This window comes from Bos indicus, chromosome 1 (genome assembly GCF_029378745.1).
Source record: "Bos indicus isolate NIAB-ARS_2022 breed Sahiwal x Tharparkar chromosome 1, NIAB-ARS_B.indTharparkar_mat_pri_1.0, whole genome shotgun sequence".
NCBI lineage: Eukaryota > Metazoa > Chordata > Mammalia > Artiodactyla > Bovidae > Bos > Bos indicus.
Window position 1 is genome coordinate 59493061 of NC_091760.1, and position 21311 is coordinate 59514371.

At 42.8% G+C, this 21311-nt stretch overlaps 2 protein-coding genes across 2 annotated transcripts in view; one reads left to right on the forward strand and one right to left on the reverse strand.

Moving 5' to 3' along the window:
- The window catches only part of QTRT2 (queuine tRNA-ribosyltransferase accessory subunit 2), a 62530-nt gene extending 57553 nt beyond the window's left edge, over positions 1-4977 (forward strand). Inside the window, exon 9 of the mRNA XM_070788365.1 lies at positions 2926-4977. Coding sequence (XP_070644466.1) covers positions 2926-3058 — 133 coding nt within the window. The 3' untranslated portion in view covers positions 3059-4977. The remainder of the gene's footprint in view (positions 1-2925) is intronic.
- The window catches only part of DRD3 (dopamine receptor D3), a 60122-nt gene that overhangs the window by 3033 nt on the left and 35778 nt on the right, over positions 1-21311 (reverse strand). Inside the window, exons 4-7 of the mRNA XM_070788330.1 lie at positions 19965-20107; positions 6683-6879; positions 5542-5619; positions 403-748 (exon numbers count right to left, since the gene is read on the reverse strand). Coding sequence (XP_070644431.1) covers positions 403-748; positions 5542-5619; positions 6683-6879; positions 19965-20107 — 764 coding nt within the window. The remainder of the gene's footprint in view (positions 1-402; positions 749-5541; positions 5620-6682; positions 6880-19964; positions 20108-21311) is intronic.

Below are 21311 nucleotides of genomic sequence, written 5' to 3' on the forward strand. Positions count from 1 at the left end.
TCTTTTTGCATCCTCATTTTCCCCCTCAATATTTTAAAATAGGTAAGCATTTAGTAAATATCCAATATGTGCCAGATGGTTTTATTGAATTGCTGTCTTATTTATTATTTGGTTTATCCATTATAATTCCAAGTGATAGACACAAAACACAGCTCAATTAGGTGACTTGTTTGGTTTCATAAATTTCAGTCTAAGTTTTTGAATTTCCATCAGCATTAAGATGTATTCACAAACTCTTTACATTCTAAACATTTATAAATATTAACATTTACAAGTATTAAAGTTGTCGGATTTCCAATTTCTGTTAAATATGGTTACCCAAGTATCCTCCACCAGATCCACTGAATTCAGCCTAACTCAACGTAATCCAACCTATCCCAGCTTAACATCACTCAAACTCACCAAGCACAATGACCAGCATCTGGGTTGCCTTCTTCTCCCGCAGTGGCACTGCCCGAGGTTGCAGGGGCCCCAGCCTCAGGGATGTCGATAACCTGCCATTGCTGAGTTTTCGAACCTCTAGGCTGAGTTTCGGTGCCATGGTAGGGCTGAGGGAGTTCCGAGTCCTCCCTTCCCTTTTCAAGTCTCCCTCTCCTTCTTGGAAGCCTGGTGTTCCCAAGGCAGTGTCTTGGCAGATACTGTAGTAGCGTTTCAGCTCCATGTGCGTCTGGCCAGGGGAGAGGGGCTGTAGATGTAACAAGAGTGGATCCTGACATTTCTGGGGATATTGTTTATCTTCTGAATGTTCCTGAAAAGGAAACAGAGCAATGAAGAAGAAAGAAACCATCATCCTGTGAAACCTACAGAGGGTGTCTCTGAGAGTGGTGGGCTCATGGGAAGTTATGGTAAACAAAATCTGCTTGTGGCTTTACAACCAAAAGCACCTACCACATGTAGAACATCTGAGAATCACAATAATCCCTTGAGGAGGGGAGCACAGAATTATAGCCTGGACTTTCTGAGGTAGAATGACCTGGATATGTTAAATGACACCATTAGGATGTAAGGAGAAAAATCTGGAATATTGGAAACTATAAGACAAATGACTCAGTTGCTTCAACAAATAAATTGCAATGACAAAAACAACACCTACTAGGTGCGGAGTATGGGTCTTACTTGAATTTTGATGCAAATAAACCATCTATAAAAATTTACCTGACATTTGAGGAAATTTTGAATGAATATTTAACATTGTGTGTGTGTTAGTTGCTCAGTTGTGTCTGACTCTTTGTGACCCCATGTACTGTAGCCCACCAGATTCCTCATACTGGAATAGGTAGCCATTCCCTTCTCCAGGGGATCTTCCCGACCTAGGGATTGAACCCGGATCTCCTACATTGCAGGCAGATTCTTAACCATATGAGCCACCAGGGAGGAATTATTATTAAATTTGTTAGTGTGATGTGGTATTCTGGTTATATGTTTTATAAAAGAGCCCATATCCTTTAGAGAGTCTTATAGCATATTTTTGGTTGAAATGTTATTATGTTTGAGATCTGCTTCGCAACAATCCAGTGGGGTGTATGAATGTAGGTGGGCATGTAGTTGAAAGAAGACAGGGCCACGAGCTGATAATTGCTGAGCTTGGCTGATGGCTACTGAAGGCTTAGTTATATTTGTCTTTCTACTTTTTTACTTTTGAAATTTGTAATAACAAAAAGTTAAAAAACTCAGGATTTTCATCTCAGCTTCCTACTACTTAGATGCATCCTTGGGTAAGTTAATTAAATGTCTCTGATGCTGAAGCTGAAACTTCAGTATTTTGGGCACCTCATGTGAGGAGTTGACTCATTGGAAAAGACTCTGATGCTGAGAGGGATTCAGGGCAGGAGGAGAAGGGGACAGCAGAGGATGAGATGGCTGGATGGCATCACTGACTCGATGAACGTGAGTCTGAGTGAACTCCGGGAGTTGGTGATGGACAGGGAGGCCTGGCGTGCTGCGATTCATGGGGTCACAAAGAGTCGGACACGACTGAGCAACTGAACTGAACTGAACTGAACTGAACCTCACTTATAAAACAGAAAAAAAAAAAAGAAAAAGAAATAGGCTTGGGGTGAGCAGACTCAGATGCAGATGTTTTGGGTATTTTGGAGGATGTGTGTGTGCTCAACAACAGCATTTCTTCCCATGTTTGAAAACTCAGATACTGTGTTAATCTTGAGTAGAAGAAAGACTCCCCAACACCTGTACTGAAGCCATGAAAATCAGATATTCACTCTCCCTGACCTCCCCACAGGGCAGCTAGAACTCTGGCTCATGAACACATGAACCAAGCCCAGCCAATTGGAGATTTGCACCTACAGCCTTGAACTTGCTCATGAAGCAAGACTTCAGAATTCATCCAGCAGTGGTGACAGTGTCCAGTGTCCTCACTATTCTACCCAGATTCTTCCTCAGGCATGAACAGCATCTTCTGAAGCTGTTCTTTAGCCTTCTTGTTAAGCTTGAGCTCCTTGACATCCTTCCAGCAAATTCCTTTTTTACATGTTAGTCAGTGTCAACAACCAAGAACTTTCACTAGTCTCTCCTTAGTTCAAGGAATCACAGTCTTCCAAATACTCAGGGGCAGTATACTGCACACACTCAGAAACATTGTTGAATGAATGAATGCACGTGGCCTTCAAGATAATTTAGTGTTTTATAAACTGTTCACAGATGTGTTTGTAAGGATTCTATCATAATATGTTTTTTAAAAATTTGGTTTTCATTTTGGTAGAATTTTCTAATAATTAATGTAAGTATATTGTGATTTATCTGGCTGACCATTTGTAAGATTATATTGATGGCTGAGCTGACATCTAGTGATCTTCTAAAAGGTGCATTATTTCTGAAACTAAAGGGCCAGGGACAAATTTCTGAGAGTGCTTATGAAATCTCACATTGGAGAACACTGATCTAATGCAGCTTGTCTCCCTTCCACAGATTTGGAAATTCAGTCCTACAGAAGGAAAGTGATTCTTCCTGTTCTCACATTAGTGAGTGTATTTTTCAACTCTCTCTACAAACTTTTATCACTACCTCTCTGGCTGACATGAAGAAACACTGGACTCCTTGAGATCTGGCTGGCGTAGCCCTCCATTCCCAGATGGCAGGACAGAATCTAATTCTCCACACTCCAGACAATGCCAGCTTCTTGATTCTCCAATCTCTCCTACGTAGTCACTACTTTTCCTTCATTTGCCCTTGGAGCCTTCTCAGACCTTGGATTTGTTGTAGGTAACTTTAAACCTCCTATCTACTAAAAAAAAAAAATCATTTGCAGCAAAGGTCTGTAACTGCTATATGAGGCCCAGGTAAAAATGGTTAGTTAACTATACAGATATTAAGAAAAGTGGCAAGAATACACAGAAGAACTATACAGAAAAGATCTTCATGATCCAGATAATCATGATGGTATGATCACTCACCTAGAGCCAGACAAAGTCTGGTGGGAATGTGAAGTCAGGTGGGTCTTAGGCAGCATCACTATGAACAAAGCTAGTGGAAGTGATGGAATTCCAGTTGAGTTATTTCAAATCCTAAAAGATGATGCTGTGAAAGTGCTGCACTCATATTCCAGCAAATTTGGTAAACACAGCAGTGGCCACAGGACTGGAAAAGGTCAGTTTTCATTCCAATCCCAAAGAAAGGCAATGCCAAAGAATGTTCAAACTACTGCACAATTGCACTCATCTCACATGCTAGCAAGGTAGTGCTCAAAATTCTCCAAGCCAGGCTTCAACAGTATATGAACCTAGAACTTCCAGATGTTCAAGCTGGATTTAGAAAAGGCAGAGGAACCAGAGATCAAATTGCCAACATCCATTGGACCATCGAAAAAGCAAGAGAGTTCCAGAAAAACGTCTATTTCTGCTTTATTGACTACACCAAAGCCTTTGACTGTGTGGATCACAATAAACTGTGGAAAATTCTGATAGAGATGGGAATACCAGACCACCTGACATGCCTCCTGAGAAATCTGTATGCAGGTCAAGAAGCAACAGTTAGAACTGGACATGGAACAACAGACTGGTTCCAAATAGGAAAAGGAGTACGTCAAAGCTGTATATTGTCACCCTGCTTATTTAACTTATATGCAGAGTACATCATGAGAAACGCTGGACTGGATGAAGCACAAGCTGGAATAAAGATTGCCAGGAGAAATATCAATAACCTCGGATATACAGATGACACTACTCTTATGGCAGAAAGTGAAGAAGAACTAAAGAGACTCTTGATGAAAGTGAAAGAGGATAGTGAAAAAGTTGGCTTAAAACTCAACATTCAGAAAACTAAGATCATTGCATCTGGTCCCATCACTTCATGGCAAATAGATGGGGAAACAGTGTAAACGGTGAGAGACTTTATTTTTTTGGGCTCCAAAATCACTACAGATGGTGACTGCAGCCATGAAATTAAAAGACTTGCTCCTTGGAAGAAAAGTTATGACCAACATAGAAAGCATATTAAAAAACAGAGACATTACTTTGCCAACAAACATCCATCTAGTCAAGGCTATGGTTTTTCCAGCAGTCATGTATGGATGTGACTATACATGACTATAAAAAAAAGCTGAATGCTGAAGAATTGATGCTTTTGAACTGTGTGTTGGAGAAGACTCTTGAGAATGCTTGGACTGCAAAGGAGATCCAACCAGTCCATCTTAAAGGAAATCAGTCCTGAATATTCATTGGAAGGACTGATGTTGAAACTGAAACTCCAATACTTTGGCCACCCAGTGCAAAGAACTGACTCATTTGAAAAGACCTTGATGCTGGGAAAGATTGAAGGTGGGAGGATAAGGAGACAACAGAGGACGAGATGGTTGGATGACATCACTGACTCAATGGACATGAGTTTGAGTAAAGTCCGAGAGTTGGTGATGGACAGGGAAGCCTGGCATGCTGCGGTTGGTTCATGGGGTTGCAAAGAGTTGGACACGACTGAGAGACTGAACTATACAGAAATTAAACAAGGCTCTGTCATTCATCATGATGGGCTTTTGAAGCTTTATTCCTAATATTTACTTAGCTGTAGAGTTCAGGGAGAGGGATACTGGTCTTTTATCTAACACTTTTAGGCTCCATTTGGCACTTGGCTTGCTTGGGGAGTCAGGGCTGGTTTGAATGGGAAGGATAAGAATTAGGGCAACTATGAAAATGTCTTGGCTTTCCCCATATTTGATGGCAATTGGGCACACGAAATTCTCCCATTAGCCTCCTTTTTCTACTTTTCTTGGCTCTGCCCATGTCTGTTTCAGTGGTGTCCTTTCCCTCTAATGCAGGTGGTTCTGGATAGTAAACTCCACAACACATCCAAGAGTCACTGGCTCCAGTCATTGGGATCTATCCCAAGAGTCACATGCTTCTGGAATATCACTTGATAATGCCTATTCTGAAGCTCAAATTAGATAGGTTCTCAGGTTCATTATTTATTATAAATCCAAGTAGGAAACTGGGGCCAAATTCATTTTGGGATGGAAGTGGAATCGAGTCAAGCCATTGTCTTGAGAAAGGGTCTCTTATTCTTTTACTACAAGCATAGGCTTGGCTTACTTACCATTTTCCCTGTGGCATCTGATGGAAATCTGGCCCTTATTGAAAACTGCCGAATGGGATGCAACCGTAGACAGGAAGACTAGGGTGGGTTGAAGGAGAAACAGTTTTGTGTTAAGCTCTATATAGTTGGGTCATATAGGTGACGCTATATGAATACAATGTGTTGATATCCTCAGTCTGGGGTCCTGACCTCCTATTTCATGGGGGCTAATATTCTTGTTCCACCCAAGCTTTCGGACTTTCAGTTTGAGATTATGATTCTCACTCAAGTCATTACAGCTTGATCTAGATGTCCAGTTTGGACCTACCTTCAAGATCACACTCAGTTCTTACTCTATGAAGCCCTTTCCTGAGCATATTGACTTTATCTTCTCATAACCTCTCCAGCATTTAATATTTATGTGCTTAGTTGTCTTCATCTCACTTTGGCAAACATTCCATTCAGTTTTGGGCTGCTGATTAATTTTGAGTGTAGGTGTGTTTTATTTGCTTATCTAAGGTTTTAAACTCCATGAAGGTAGAGGCTGTAGAATATCCCTGCTGTCTCTTGCTTAGCAGTTACAAGTGATAGGTATGTATCCATTCATGCTTCAAATGAATACACTTGAATCATGTACTAGGCACTGGAATAAGCAGAATTTACAACCCAAGCAATTGGAATATTTCAATAAACTTCCTTTTCAGAGCCTCAAAAGACCTAATAAAATGTGCCATCAGCATCCCATTCCACCAGCTGGTTAGTGCCTTGACACAGAGGCAGATCTAGAAAGGAAAATAAATTTCAACAGACCCCTAGTGATTCTTGATGTGAATGGTCTGGCCAAAAAGTCATTCCTGGAAACCCAGCAGCAGTGAATGGTAAAGCTGCTACACTGAAACTTCACACCTGTGTGATATCTGAACAGCCCTCTCAATGAGGGCAATGAGAGACTTTGAAAGGAAACAGAACAAGCCCAGAAAGGGTGCTCTAGGGAAGACTATCAATGCACTGTTGAGATTGGATTTCCTCCAAGACCTAGCCAATATCTGCAGGTTAAAAGGTGGCAGATGTGTGTCCTTGATGGGCGAACAGGCAAAAGCATGCACTGCTGGACACAAGGGTAGGAGGCCGTGTCTTCCTTCTGCCGCTTCAGGATGCTCACCTGTTGGGGGAAGCTGGGTCTGACACTGAGGCACTGACTGTTCTGTCGAGTGAGGATCCGCTTCCGTCTCCTCTGTCTCAACACCACGTAGATCCTGGCATAGACGAGGACAGTCACTCCAAAGGGCAGGTAGAAGGACACCACTGAAGAGTAGAGGACAAAGTCAGGGTTGGAGATGGAGCAGATGCTGGGGTCTCCTGTGAGTGAGAGAAGTGGAGAAAGCAAAGTCGTTGGCCAAGTATGGGATTCAGTGGCGAGCACAGAATAGGCCCCACATCACGTGTGGTGTCTCCACCATCACGTCCACAATGGACGTCTGAGAAGTGCCGGGAGCCGGTCCTGTCTCCTCCTCTGCATGTCCCAATTTACATGCTGCCTCCTCTGAGTAGGCTGCCTGCCTCGAGTTTCTCAGTCAGAAGCAACCCTTCCTTCCTTTGCGCCCCAGTCTTTTATTGTCATCACTCTTGTGTAATTAGCACTCATGGCCTGATTGTTAAGCTGTGGGGAAGGCTGTGCCATCCCAGACACCCACATTGTCCACTTGTCCTCCATAGGAGGTCTAATTCATCTTTTTTTCATATATTTATTTTTTAATTGGAGGGAAATTGCTTGACAATGCTGTGTTGGTTTCTGCTGTACAGCAACGCAAATCAGCCGTGATTATATTAATACAAGTATCCCCTTCCTCTTAAGCCTACCTCCCATGCCCCCATTACACCCCTCTGCTCCCTGTGTTATATACCAACTTCTCACCAGCTATCTGTTTTACACTTGGTAGTGTATATATTTCGATGCTACTTTCTCTGTTCATCCTACTCTTTCCTTCCCCAACTGTGTCCACAAGTCTCTTCTACATATCTGTCTCCATTCCTTCCCTGCAAATAGGCCCATCGATACCATTTTTCTAGATTCCATAGACATGTGTTAAGTTCAGTTCAGTTCAGTCGTTTAGTCGTGTCCGACTCTTCGACCCTGTGAACTGCAGCACACCAGGCCTTCCTGTCCATCACCAACTCCCGGAGTCCACCCAAACCCATGTACATCGATTCGGTGATGCCATTCAACCATCTCATCCTCCATCATCCCCTTCTCCTCCTGCCCTCAATCTTTCCAAGCATCAGGGTCTTTTCCAATGAGTCAGCTCTTCGCATCAAGTGGCCAAAGTATTGGAGTTTCAGCTTTAGCATCAGTCCTACCAATGAACACCCAGGAATGAGCTCCCTTAGGATGGACTGGTTGGATCTCCTTGCAGTTCAAGGGACTCTCAAGGGTCTTTTCCAACACCACAGTTCAAAACCATCAATTCTTCAGCACTCAGCTTTCTTTATAGTCCAACTCTCACATCCATACATGACCACTGGAAAAATCATAGCCTTGACTAGACAGACCTTTGTTGACAAAGTAATGTCTCCGCTTTTTAATATGCTGTCTACGTTGGTCATAACTTTCCTTCCAAGGAGTAAGCGTCTTTTAATTTCATGGCTGCAATCACCATCTGCAGTGATTTTGGAGCCCAGAAAAATAAAGTCTGCCACTGTTTCCACTGTTTCCCCATCTATTTGCCATAAAGTGATGGGACCAGATGCCATGATCTTAGGTTTCTGAATGTTGAGCTTTAAGCTAACTTTTTCACTCTCCTATTTCACTTTCATCAAGAGGCTTTTTAGTTCCTCTTCACTTTCTGCCATAAGGGTGGTGTCATCTGCATATCTGAGGTTATTGATATTTCTCCCGGCAATCTGGATTCCAGCTTGTGTTTCATCCAGCCCAGCATTTCTCATGATGTACTCTGCATATAAGTTAAATAAGCAGGGTGACAATATACAGCCTTGACGTACTCCTTTTCCTATTTGGAAGCAGTCTGTTGTTCCATGTCCAGTTCTAACTGTTGCTTCCTGACCTGCATACAGGTTTCTCAAGAGGCTGGTCAGGTGGTCTGGTATTCCCATCTCTTTCAGAATTTTCCACAGTTTATTGTGATCCACACAGTCAAAGGCTTTGGCATAGTCAATAAAGCAGAAATAGATGTTTTTCTGGAACTCTCTTGCTTTTACAATGGTCCAATGGATGTTGGCAATTTGATCTCTGGTTCTTCTGCCTTTTCTAAAACCAGCTTGAACATCTGGAAGTTCACGGTTCACATATTGCTGAAGCCTGGCTTGGAGAATTTTGAGCATTACTTTACTAGCGTGTGAAATGAGTGCAATTGTGTGGTAGTTTGAACATTCTTTGGCATTGTCTTTCTTTGTGATCGAAATGAAAAGTAACCTTTTCCCGTCCTGTGGCCACTGCTGAGTTTTCCAAATTTGCTGGCATATTGAGTGCAGCACTTTCACAGCATCATCTTTGAGGATTTGAAATAGCTCAACTGGAATTCCATCACTTCCACTAGCTTTGTTCGTAGTGATGCTTCCTAAGGCCCACTTGACTTCAGATTCCAGGATGTCTGGCTCTAGGTGAGTGATCACACTCATCAAGTTTATCTGGGTTGTGAAGATCTTTTCTGTATAGTTCTTCTGTGTATTCTTGCCACCTCTTCTTAATATCTTTTGCTTCTGTTAGGTCCCTACCATTTCTGTCCTTTATTGAGCCCATCTTTGCATGAAATGTTCCCTTTGTATCTCTAATTATCTTGAAGAGATCTCTAGTCTTTTCCATTCTATTGTTTCCCCCTATTTCTTTGCATTGATCACTGAGGAAGTCTTTCTTATCTCTCCTTGCTATTCTTTGGAACTCTGCATTCAAATGGGTATATCTTTCCTTTTCTCCTTTGCTTTTTGGTTCCCTTCTTTTCACAGGTATTTGTAAGGCCTCCTCAGACAGCCATTTTGCTTTTTTGCATTTCTTTTTTTGGGGGATGGTCTTGATTCCTGTCTCCTGTACAATGTTATGATCCTCCGTCCATAGTTCATCAAGCACTCTGTCTGTCAGATCTAGTCCCTTAAATCTATTTCTCACTTCCACTGTATAGTCATAAGGGATTTGATTTAGGTCATACCTGAATGATCTAGTGGTTTTCCCTACTTTCTTCAATTTCAGTCTGAATTTGGCAATAAGGAGTTCATGATCTGAGCCACAGACAGCTCCTGGTCTTGTTTTTGCTGACTGTATAGAGCTTCTCCATCTTTGGCTGCAAAGAATATAATCAATCTGATTTTGGTGTTGACCATCTGGTAATGTCCATGTGTAGAGTCTTCTCTTGTGTTGTTGAAAGAGGGTGTTTGTTATGACCAGTGCATTCTCTTGGCAGAACTCTATTAGCCTTTGCCCTGCTTCATTCTGTACTCCAAGGCCAAATTTGCCTGTTACTCCAGGTGTTTCTTGACTTCCTACTTTTGCATTCCAGTCCCCTGGAATGCAATAATGAAAAGGACATCTTTTTTGGGTGTCAGTTCTAAAAGGTCTTGTAGGTCTTCATAGAACTGTTCAACTTCAGCTTCTTCAGCGTTACTGGTTGGGGCATAGACTTGGATTACTGTGATATTGAATGTGTTAATATACAATATATGTTCCTCTCTTTCTGATAGAGTTCACTCTGTATAACAGTTTCTAGGTTCATCCACCTCATAGAACTGACTCAAATTTGTTCTTTTTCGTGGCTGAGTAATATTCCATTGTGTAGATGTACTACATCTTTATCTGTTCGTCTGCTGATGGACATCTAGGTTGCTTCCATGTGCTAGCTATTGTAAATATTGGTGCTATGAACATTGGGGTACATGTGTCTTTTTCAATTATGATTTTCTCAGGGTATATGCCCAGTAGTGGGATTGTTGGGGTAGTTCACTTCCCAGGTAGCTTGGGTGGTAAAGAATCTGCCTGCAGTTCAGGAGACTCAAGTTTAATCCCTGGGTGGGAAGATCTCCTGGAGAAGGGAACAGCTACCCACTCCAGTATTCTTCCCTGAATAATTCCATGAACAGAGGCGCCTGCCAGGCTACAGTCCGTGGGATCACAAAGAGTCAGACACAAATGAGTGACTAATGTTTCATTTTTATGGTAGTTTTATTCCTAGTTTTTTAAGGAATCTCCATACTGTTCTCCATAGTGGCTGTATCAATTTACACAGATGGCCAATAAACACATGAAAAGATGTTCAACATCACTAAATATTGGAGAAATGCAAATCTAATTCATCTTTGTGTTGCTCACAGTTCACTTAAAAAGAAAATTTACTGATGATTACATGCCAGACACCACTCTACACTGGGGCTACAAAGATGAGTAAGACTCAGTGTCTACCCTTGAAGGAGCTCACAGTCTAGACAGACAGAAAATCCTTTCTGTATGCTGTGCTAAGTGTCACAGAGGGACGTGGCCTGGGAGGCTGGGTGGAGTGTCACAGAGTAACAGAACAGAGGCTCCCAGGAGGGATGCAGCCCCTGCAAAAAGGCCTGCTGGTGTGGAGGCCATCAAAGGAGCACTGAATGCAATGAGAGAAAGGAGGAAGGCCTCCATGCTGAGAACGCCAGGTCTCCATGTTTGAATCAAGTGTGGGGCAGGTGGTGGCTGAATACAGGCAAGTTTATTTTTCAGGGAATCCCTGTTCTGCTCAAAGGTACAATGGCAAAAGAGCCAGTAAACATATTGCCATCATGGACAATGTGAACTGAGGCATGTCCTTATCCTCGCTTTACGTCCTGAAATGCTCCTGGGCCTCCTCTCTAGGAGGGCCCTGCAACTTTGTCTTCATTAGAGATGTTGAGATTCCTCCAATAGCCAGAGTGAGACCTGATACTTGCGTCACCTTGGAAAAGAAAAGGAAAGAAAACTAATATCTTCTGGGTGATTCCGAGGGCTTTATACACATTGTCTTACCTAATCATTGTGACAAAATGATGTAAGCAGGTGTCATTGCTATCTCTATTCTCAGATGAGCTGACGAAGGCTCAGAGAGATTCAGTAAGTGGCCCAACATCACATAGTCTGAAAGGGGTGGAGCCCAGATTCCTCCAGTCATTCTGATCCCAAAGCCAATGTTCTTTCTAGGATTTTAACTCTCCACTTCCCTCTACCACTGGCACACAACAAACTTGCACTTTGTCCCATCATCAACAGGTGTTGGCACATCCAGTCAATCTTAATGAAGGGGTGAGGATTCTCCAGTCCACAATCTGGCCTCAGAAAATGTAGCCTCAGGTGTGAACTGATGAGAGAGGGCCTTGGACCCCATTCTGCTTCCTGGTCTTTGGATGTAGGCAGAGCCCAGGCAGCTTGAGGTGGGAGACCCAGGTCTCCACTTACTATCTGACCTTGGGTTTATTACTTAATGTGAACCGTGAACTTCCTGATGTTCAAGCTGGTTTTAGAAAAGGCAGAGGACCAGAGATCAAATTGCCAACATCTGCTGGATCATGGAAAAAGCAAGAGAGTTCCAGAAAAGCATCTATTTCTGCTTTATTGACTATGCCAAAGCCTTTGACTGTGTGGATCACAAGAAACTGTGGAAATTTCTTCAAGAGATGGGAATACCAGACCACCTGACCTGCCTCTTGAGAAATTTGTATGCAGGTCAGGAAGCAACAGTTAGAACTGGACATGGAACAATAGACTGGTTCCAAAGAGGAAAAGGAGTACGTCAAGGCTGTATATTGTCACCCTGTTTATTTAACTTATATGCAGAGTACATCATGAGAAATGCTGGACTGGAAGAAACACAAGCTGGAATCAAGATTGCTGGGAGAAATATCAATAACCTCAGATATGCAGATGACACCACCCTTATGGCAGAAAGTGAAGAGGAACTAAAAAGCCTCTTGATGAAAGTGAAAGTGGAGAGTGAAAAAGTTGGCTTAAAGCTCAACATTCAGAAAACGAAGATCATGGCATCCGGTCCATCACTTCATGGGAAATAAATGGGGAAACAGTGGAAACAGTGTCAGACTTTATTTTTCTGGGCTCCAAAATCACTGCAGATGGTGACTGCAGCCATGAAATTAAAAGGCGCTTACTCCTTGGAAGGAAAGTTATGACCAACCTAGATAGCATATTCAAAAGCAGAGACATTACTTTGCCAACAAAGGTTCGTCTAGTCAAGGCTATGGTTTTTCCAGTGGTCATGTATGGATATGAGAGTCGGACTGTGAAGAAGGCTGAGTGCTGAAGAATTGATGCTTCTGAACTGTGGTGTTGGAGAAGACTCTTGAGAGTCCCTTGGACTGCAAGGAGATCCAACCAGTCCATTCTGAAGGAGATTAGCCCTGGGATTTCTTTGGAAGGAATGATGCTAAAGCTGAAACTCCAGTACTTTGGCCACCTCATGCGAGGAGTTGACTCATTGGAAGAGACTCTGATGCTGGGAGGGATTGGGGACAGGAGGAGAAGGGGACGACAGAGGATGAGATGGCTGGATGGCATCACTGACTCGATGGATGTGAGTCTCAGTGAACTCCGGGAGTTGGTGATGGACAGGGAGGCCTGACGTGCTGCGATTCATGGGGTTGCAAACAGTCGGACACGACTGAGCGACTGATCTGATCTGATCTGATCTGATCTGATGCCAAACCTCGGGCTTCCCTTGTGACTCAGCTTATAAAGAATCCGCCTGCAATGCGGGAGACCTGGGTTTGATCCCTGGGTTGGGAAGATCCCCTGGAGAAGGGAAGGGCTACCCAGTCCAGTATTCTGGCCTGGAGAATTCCATGGACTGTATAGTCTATGGGTTCACTTTCACTTTCATGCCAAACCCTCAGTTTCATTATCTGTGAAAGAAAGACAAAAATCCTGTCTCATGTAGAGGTTGTGAGACTAAATGGCAGCTATTATTATTATTAATATCATTTACTATTATTTATTATATACCTCTTCTGAGCTTTTTGAACTTGAAAGGGAAGGTATCACTTGGAATGAAAATTTGAAGAGAGGCTTGTATGGAACAGAATTTGTAGAGGAGAGAAGGGAGCAACAGGTAAGAATTAAGACAAACCAAACTGAACGTGTTTAGTGCTCAGTGAGGCATTTTAATGACAACACTGCCACCAGACCCTTTATGAGCCACTCCAAATTCTATGATTCTCTGAGGAGGGGGCAAAATTCAAGGAAAATTAATGTCTTCTCACCAAAGCCTGTATCTTCATCCTTTAGGGAATGGATCATAAGACTCTGAACAGTGATCACCATATTGGCATTTCTGGTAATCTGGGGAAATGGGGTTGGGGGCAGGGAGAGGGTGGCACCTGGTGGTCTTTCTGAGTCTATAAGGAGCCATGCTGGCAGTGACCTGCCCACCCCTGCCATCAGCACCCTTGGTGTCAGTGACTGACATGTCTCCTCTAATGAGGAGGCACCTCGGCATGTCTGTAGTGAGAGGGGGTCAGAGGGTGGCAGAGTCACTTTCCTCCTTTTCATCTGGTTGCCATCCTTGGTGTGCTGGGTCTCCATGGGTCTCCCCAGCTAGACCTTCTCCCCTTCTTTACCTTCCCCTGGGTTCTGGGAGGCTGACCTCTACTTTATACATTAACTACAACGTTTAAAAACCCAGGAGCAAAAGTGGGTACAGCATGCTTCCGTTTGTGTAAAAATGGACACACATACATTCATGTATGCATGCATGGGTGTGTGTGTGTATGCACTTGTTTCAAGTCTTATCGTTTAAGAAGATTGGTGTTTGCTTCTAGGGGATGGGGGCTGACAGTCAAGGGTAGAAGGGAGACATACATGCTTTTACATGTAAGTATACGTGTGTGTGTATATATACATATATCACTACATTTATGCTTTGCCATGTGCAAGCGTTTTCCGTTCAAAATATTGAGAGCATATGTATGAGAAACAGAGAGTGAAGAGAGAGCAGAGAAAGCACATAGTTATTTTGGGATCACTGAGCAATGAAGACACCCCCTAAGCCTGCCTTGTTATCCTGTCCTTCCTTCCCTAAGAACCTGCTGCCTGAGCTTAGACAGAGTTTTGAAGCTCGTCCCACAATTTCACCACACTATGTGGCTGGTGAGGCCTGTCAGCAGGCAGAGTGACATTGGAGAAGGATGGGCAGTGAGCTGGGCCCTGCCTCAGCCTCCTCCAGGCCAGGCCTTGGAGTGCGTCCTGTGGGCAGGGCGGAGTGAAGCGCCTCGCACAGTGGGGTGCAGTTCTGCAAGCTTCTCTCTGCTGAGTCCTAAGGAGGTGGTGAGAGCAGGGAGCCCCCCAAGAGCTAGGCTTCCCCAGGAGACGCGGGGCCTTGTCTTGATTATTTAACTGAAACAGTACTGTGCTGTCAGCACGAGTTATTGAATGATGAATCAATGAGCAACATGTACAGAGGAGCATTTTCACTAAGAACATCAGCAGTCATGAGCCAAAGCCTAATAGGGAAGGCTGGGAAGTTACTAAGCCAACTGATTTCAACAGCTAAGGGGCAAAGAATGATGGTGAGGACTCACCCACTGATTCATTCAACACAAGTTTATGGAGCCCCTGCTGTATTCAAGGGCTTCCCTGGTGGCTCAGCTGGTAGAGAATCTGCCTGCAATGTGGGAGACCTGAGTTTGATCCCTGGGTTGGGAAGATCCCCTGGAGAAGGGAAAGGCTTCTGGAATGGAGTACCATTCTAGTACTCTGGCCTGGAGAATTCCAGGGGCTGTATAGTCCATGGGGTTGCAAAGAGTCAGACACACTGTATTCAAGGCATTGCACTCAGTGGTAAACAACATCTTTTGTGGGCTAGGCTGTGAACTTAAGTTCCATGGTGATGTGAATGGCAAAGTCAAAAGCAAGTTGAGTTGAGAGATTCATGAATTTCCAACTCACTGGAGGATTTGTCCTCAATTTGTTTACAAAGACAGGAGATCCTGATGAATTTGATTGAAGATGAGCCTAGTATTCTCTTAACTTTGTGCTTCTCAATCAACCACCCTCTGCCCCATATCCAGTGTTCTGAAAGCCAGGTGAGGCATTCTATTGCTAAAATCTAGAGTTGTGTTTTTTTAAAGCCACACTGTGAGGGTTTCCCTGGTGGCTCAGAAGAGTCCACCTGCAATGCAGGAGACCTGGGTTCAATCCCTGGGTTGGAAAGATCTCCTGGAGGAGGGAATGGCAATCACTCCTGTATTCTTGCCTGGAGAATTCCATGGACAGAGAAGCTGGTTGGCTACAGTCCATGGGTCACACAAAGTCATGCACAACTGAGTGGCTAACACACACATATAACGTGTGGCACGTGGGATCCCACTTCCCTGACCAGGCAGCGAACCCACCCTCTAGTAGTGAAAGTGTGGATTCTATTGCTAAACTATAAACAGCCCTCCTCTATTTCCTTGTTTCAAAAGAAAATTAAGTAAGTTGGTAGGACTTTCTTAAAGTTGTTTGCACTTGAAAGTTTCTTAAATTCTGGTCACCGGCTATTGTTTATCCATTCTGGAATTTTAAATAACTCAATAGCTGTCTGATTTAGCAAAAATTTAGATCCTAGTTATTTTTCTGACCTGTGCAATGGAAGGATCGGGGATCTTTAGGGTTTTCTCTAGCACTAGCTCTCCACCCTCCATTGCCGTAGGGGCTGGATGCTGTGATATTTGACTCCTGACTGCTAAATCTCTGCTGGGACCCGAGGCAACACAGGTCGACCAGGTCCCACAGCCTTGGAACTCTCTGCAACCCACGGTCCTGCCTTATGTGTGCATCCAGAAATGCATGTCACCCTTCCCAGGCAATAAGAGCGATTCCAGGAAGGAAGAAACTGCAGTTCAACTTTGTTCTACCTCAGTCCCTAGGGTCGCAAAGAGTCGGACATGACTGAGTGACTGAACTGAACTGAACTGAAGATGTTCTCTGACCATTCACAATCCTATATGGCAGCCCATTTCATTAAAACAAGAGCTCTGGGGACTTCCTTGGTGGCCCAGGGGTTAAGCATCCACCTCGCAATTCAGGGGATGCGGGTTTGACCCTTGGTCAGGGAACTAAGATCCCCCACACACTTCAGAGCAACTAAGCAGGCCCATGGGCTCTGGAGCCCCTGAGCCACATCTGGAGAGTCTGGGCATTGCAATGAAAGACCCCGCAGGAGGTAGCAAAGATCCCTCGTGCTGCAGCTAAGACCCGATGCAGCCAAATATGTAAATTAATTAATTTAGGAAAAGAAAAAAAGAAATTGAAAAAAAAGAAGAGCTCTGCCAGAGGGTTGTGTTTTGTGCTGCATTTAGTAGAAGTCCAGTGACTTCCACTATCTGCCAGTATACTGCCCCTTTCTCCTCTGCTTCTCACAGCAGGAGGAGTAAGAAAAAACGGCGGAGAAGTCATTTCTACTGGGGTTTCAATATAACTTGGGAACTTCCTTATAGACGCAATATAGCACTATATCAATAGCGAAGTTATGCTGTGAAGGCTAGACGAGGCAGACGACGGCTGGGCTTCTCTGCCTTGAGTCCTGCTCACAAATTCTCTAACCGATGTTCTAGAATGGGACGACTAGGCTCCTCTCTGACCATCAGCAGGACTACCACTGTTTAGATTTCCCTTGGAGCCAGGGCATAGTTATATTTTGAAGCAGAGGAACTTTTTCTAATACATAATAATAACAATAACACTGGCTAATATCTATTGGGCTTTTATAATGGCCCAGAGACTTTAACACAATATGTGAATAAGTGGAGAGCTTATTATAGTCTGGACTTCCCTGGTGGCTCAGCTGGTAAAGAATCTGCCTGCAATGTGGGAGACCTGGGTTCCATCCCTGGGTTGGGAAGATCCCCTGGAGAAGGGAACAGCTACTCACTCCAGTATTCTGGCCGGGAGAATTCCATGGACTGTGTAGTCCATGGGGTTGCGAAGAGTCAGACACGACTGAGTGACTTTCACTTTCACTTACTGTAGTCTAATGAATACATTTAAAAGTAAAAGAGAAAGAGATGAGAGAGAAGCGAGCCTATACGTGCTAAGTCACAAGTCTTTTTTGCCTTCTCAATTCTATATTTGAAAATTCTTTTGGAAAGTTTTATTTCTGGAACAATTATGATCTCACTGGTGGCAACAAGACTGCAATTAGCTCGTCATTCTTCTTCACTTTACATGTTGACATTAACTGGGAACCCTGTCTAATGTCAGATTTTGAGACTGTTACCTGTGTGTGTGTGTGTGTGTGTGTGTGAGCATGAGTAAGACTGCCCCTGCCAGCCTCCAAGAATGAGTAAGAGGAATAACTCTGCCCAGCAAACGTTGCTGGAGGTTTGCTGCTGGTTCATTTTGCAGATTCCAACTTAGAAGGCATTTTCTCTTTTGAAAAAGTGTTTATTTATTTATTTGGCTGTGTTGGGTCTTAGTTGTGGCATGAGAATTCTTAATTATGGCATGTAGGATCTAGTTCCCTGACCAGGGATAGAACCCAGGCTCCTGCATTAGAGCACAGTCTTAGCGACTGGACCACCAGGGAAGTCCAGAATGCATTTTCTTATAGAAACATGGATATAAAGGGTGGCTTAGTTATCAGACTAACACCCAGAGCACATTTAGACTCATTGAAATGGTATTTGGGTGCCAGAGTCAGCCTCTATTTTATGTTAGAGAGTGCTGCCTTGGTGTATGTGTGTGCACACGCGCGTTTGTGTATATAATGTGTCACTGGTAAGTGGTGATGGGAAACAGTAAAAAGTAATGCAAAGATGATAACAACATCATATTTTAGGAGCACCCTGAATTGACCAGGCACATGTTCATTGGATAACTTCTCAATTTAACCTCTAATATGGCAGAGAAACAAGCCTCACCTTGAGTAGGGGATATGTGCTTGGCATGTCTATGTATGTTATCCCAATTTAATCTTCACTTAATTGTAAAAAAAGCTCCGTGAAGGAGGTGGAGTGAAGTTATGGCATATGTAGGCTTAGATTCTAGAGTCAATGAAAATTATAGAGTCAAAATTCACCCTGAATCACGTATAAAAATATACATGGTTTGATTACAACCCTGAACAGTAATAAGTAAAGACATATGACACATGCAGGAATATGTCATCTTTGATAAAGAGTTCAACATAACATGTAATTTTAGAGATAAAGTTGCTGCACTTATTTGCAGGAGGACATATATAAAAAGAAATGCTGAAAACTTCCTAACTAAATACACAGACCTAGTCCAAATATTTGATTTTGTTCGTTTATGCTCTACTATATTATTACTCCAAATTTGTCGATGGGGAAGCTTAACTTAGAAAAGTTAAGTAACTTGTTCAAACAGACACAGCTGTTAAGTAGTAGAATTGAAGTTTGCATCTAGGTTTTTCTGACTCCAGGGCCTCTGCCTTCCTAAATGTATTCTGACTTCTAAATAATTGACCAGCAAATGACTCTTTGAAGACTATTTATAAGTTAAGATTTACCTGAATTTATATGTAATATGTTACATATATCTGTACACATAAGTACATAGCTATGTGACTTGTACATGTATACCAGAAATTCATAAAAGTGGAACATAGTCGGAATTGAATGAACCAATTCAAATGGATGAAGTAAGAAATCCAGATGAACACTAGAACAGGAGTTAAGTAGTTACCTCTTAGTGAATACTCAGTCTTTACTGTCAGTGCCTATAACCTTACTATATGTGCTAACAATTTTCTTTCAAGACATGAAATTCCTGAGGCTGAAAGATGGTCATAGAATAGACATGGAAGGTACTGAAGCACGTGAGGTATAGATTTGGATCAGTATTGTATTTAAAGTCCTGGACATGTCAGATAAACACATTTTTTATCCATTTGTCCATCCATCCATCCATCCTGCCAACCATCCATCCATCTGATAGAAGATGTACCATGTGCCGAGCACCATGGCCAAAAATTTCTGTGTATTAAAAATATAAAATACATCCTCCAATAATTCACAAATGTATCCTAGTTCCCAATGTATGCTAGAAATTATTCTTATTGAGTAAAAAGCTAGAAATGTATACCCTGCTCAAGGGCTTTTATGATATGCTACTTTGCGTTGTAAATTCATTACAAATTATCATCTTTTCATTAACAAATCTCACCTGAATTATTCATATAGCATAGTTTTTTTAACTGGCATATTTCTTCAAATGAATACAATGGTATTTCTTTCAAAATAGGAGTAAGCCAGACTTCATTAATTGGGGCAGCGTGTGGCTCCTGCACCATTAAGTGAAGAGATTTTGCTTTCTGTTTTATTTATAATCAATAGAGGCCACTGCTTTGCAAGCTATAGGATCCTCATTTGATTCCAAAGTACACTGCCTTTGAGGTCAGACATTTCAGGGATGAACAGCACTCACAGCCATTCAGATGTGCTATGAATCACTTGGGTGTTGCAAGTGACACTGTCATTGTTACCTGTGGTGTTGAAGCCAAAGAGGAGGGGGCAGGACACAGCAAAGGACAGCAGCCAGACAGCTGTGATCATGAGGGCCACGCGTCGACAGGAGCTCTGTCCCGTGCCTTGCTGGTAGTGAACAGGCATGACCACAGCAGTGTACCTGTGAAGGGAAGGGGATAGAGAATAGGTAGGATGAGAAGTGTCAAAAGACAGGTTGCAAAAGGTTACTAGATGAATAATCAGGTTGATACATGCGGAAGGAGAAAAATACTTTGGTTGGAGAAACTTAAGGGAGAAAAGGGTCTTTGAGTGAACACAGCAGAAAGATTGAGATAAGACAGATGAAGAACTCATTGAGGGAGGTGACCAGAGACGGGGAGAAAGAGTGAAAAGCATAGCATAGTGACCCTGGGTTGTCAGCGAGCTTCTGGTATATCCAAGAGGGTATCAGGAATGGCTGCTGGCCCAGCCTTGTATTCACATACCCTGACACTCTTAAACCTGAAGACTCTAGGTGCTGGTTTGTGGGCCTTTATTTTCTTCCACAGTTTTCAGATAATGATGGAACTGTGCCCAAAGAGGATGTTTATCCCCGCTTGTATCCTAACATTAATTCTAACCCTTGCAGTGACAACTATTCCAAGTAGCAGAGATTTTGTAAATAGAGATGAGTAATATCTAATGAAGGCTTATTTTAAATCAACTTTTCATGCTGCCTTAGTCTTTTTGGGCTGCTCTATCCAAAATACCATTGGGTGACTTAAACAATAAATATTTATTTTTCACAGTCCAGGAGATTGGGAAGTCCAGGATTAATGTGCTGGTAGATTTGGTATCTGGTATTAAACCCACTACTTGGTTGGTGGACAGCCATCTTCTTGCTGTGTTCTCTCATTGTGGGAGGGGTGAAGCAAGCTCTCTGGAGTCTCTTTTATAAGGGAAAATCCCATTAATGAGGGTGGATTCCTACTCAAAGGTTCCACTTCCTAGTACCATCACAGTGGAGGTTAGGATTTTAATATATGAATTTGGGGGTGGGGGATGTAAACATTCAGTCTACAGCACACACTTTTACATGGTCAAAGCTATTTTTTATTCTTGTTGGATATTGTCTTTTCTGTGGTATATCCACGCGTACATTTCCAGCTGCTTATTGGACTTACCTACACCATTGTTCCATGGTTGTCCCAAACTCAAGCTATCTGAAGTAGATCTTTCTATTTTCCTACATCTCTTAATCTGGCTCCACTTCCTGCCTTTCTTCAAGACATCCACACCCAACATTCAGGCTTTTTGACATTTCTTTGGCCTTTCCATACCATTTGCTCACCCATTCATTTAACATTTCATTCATCCAGCATTTA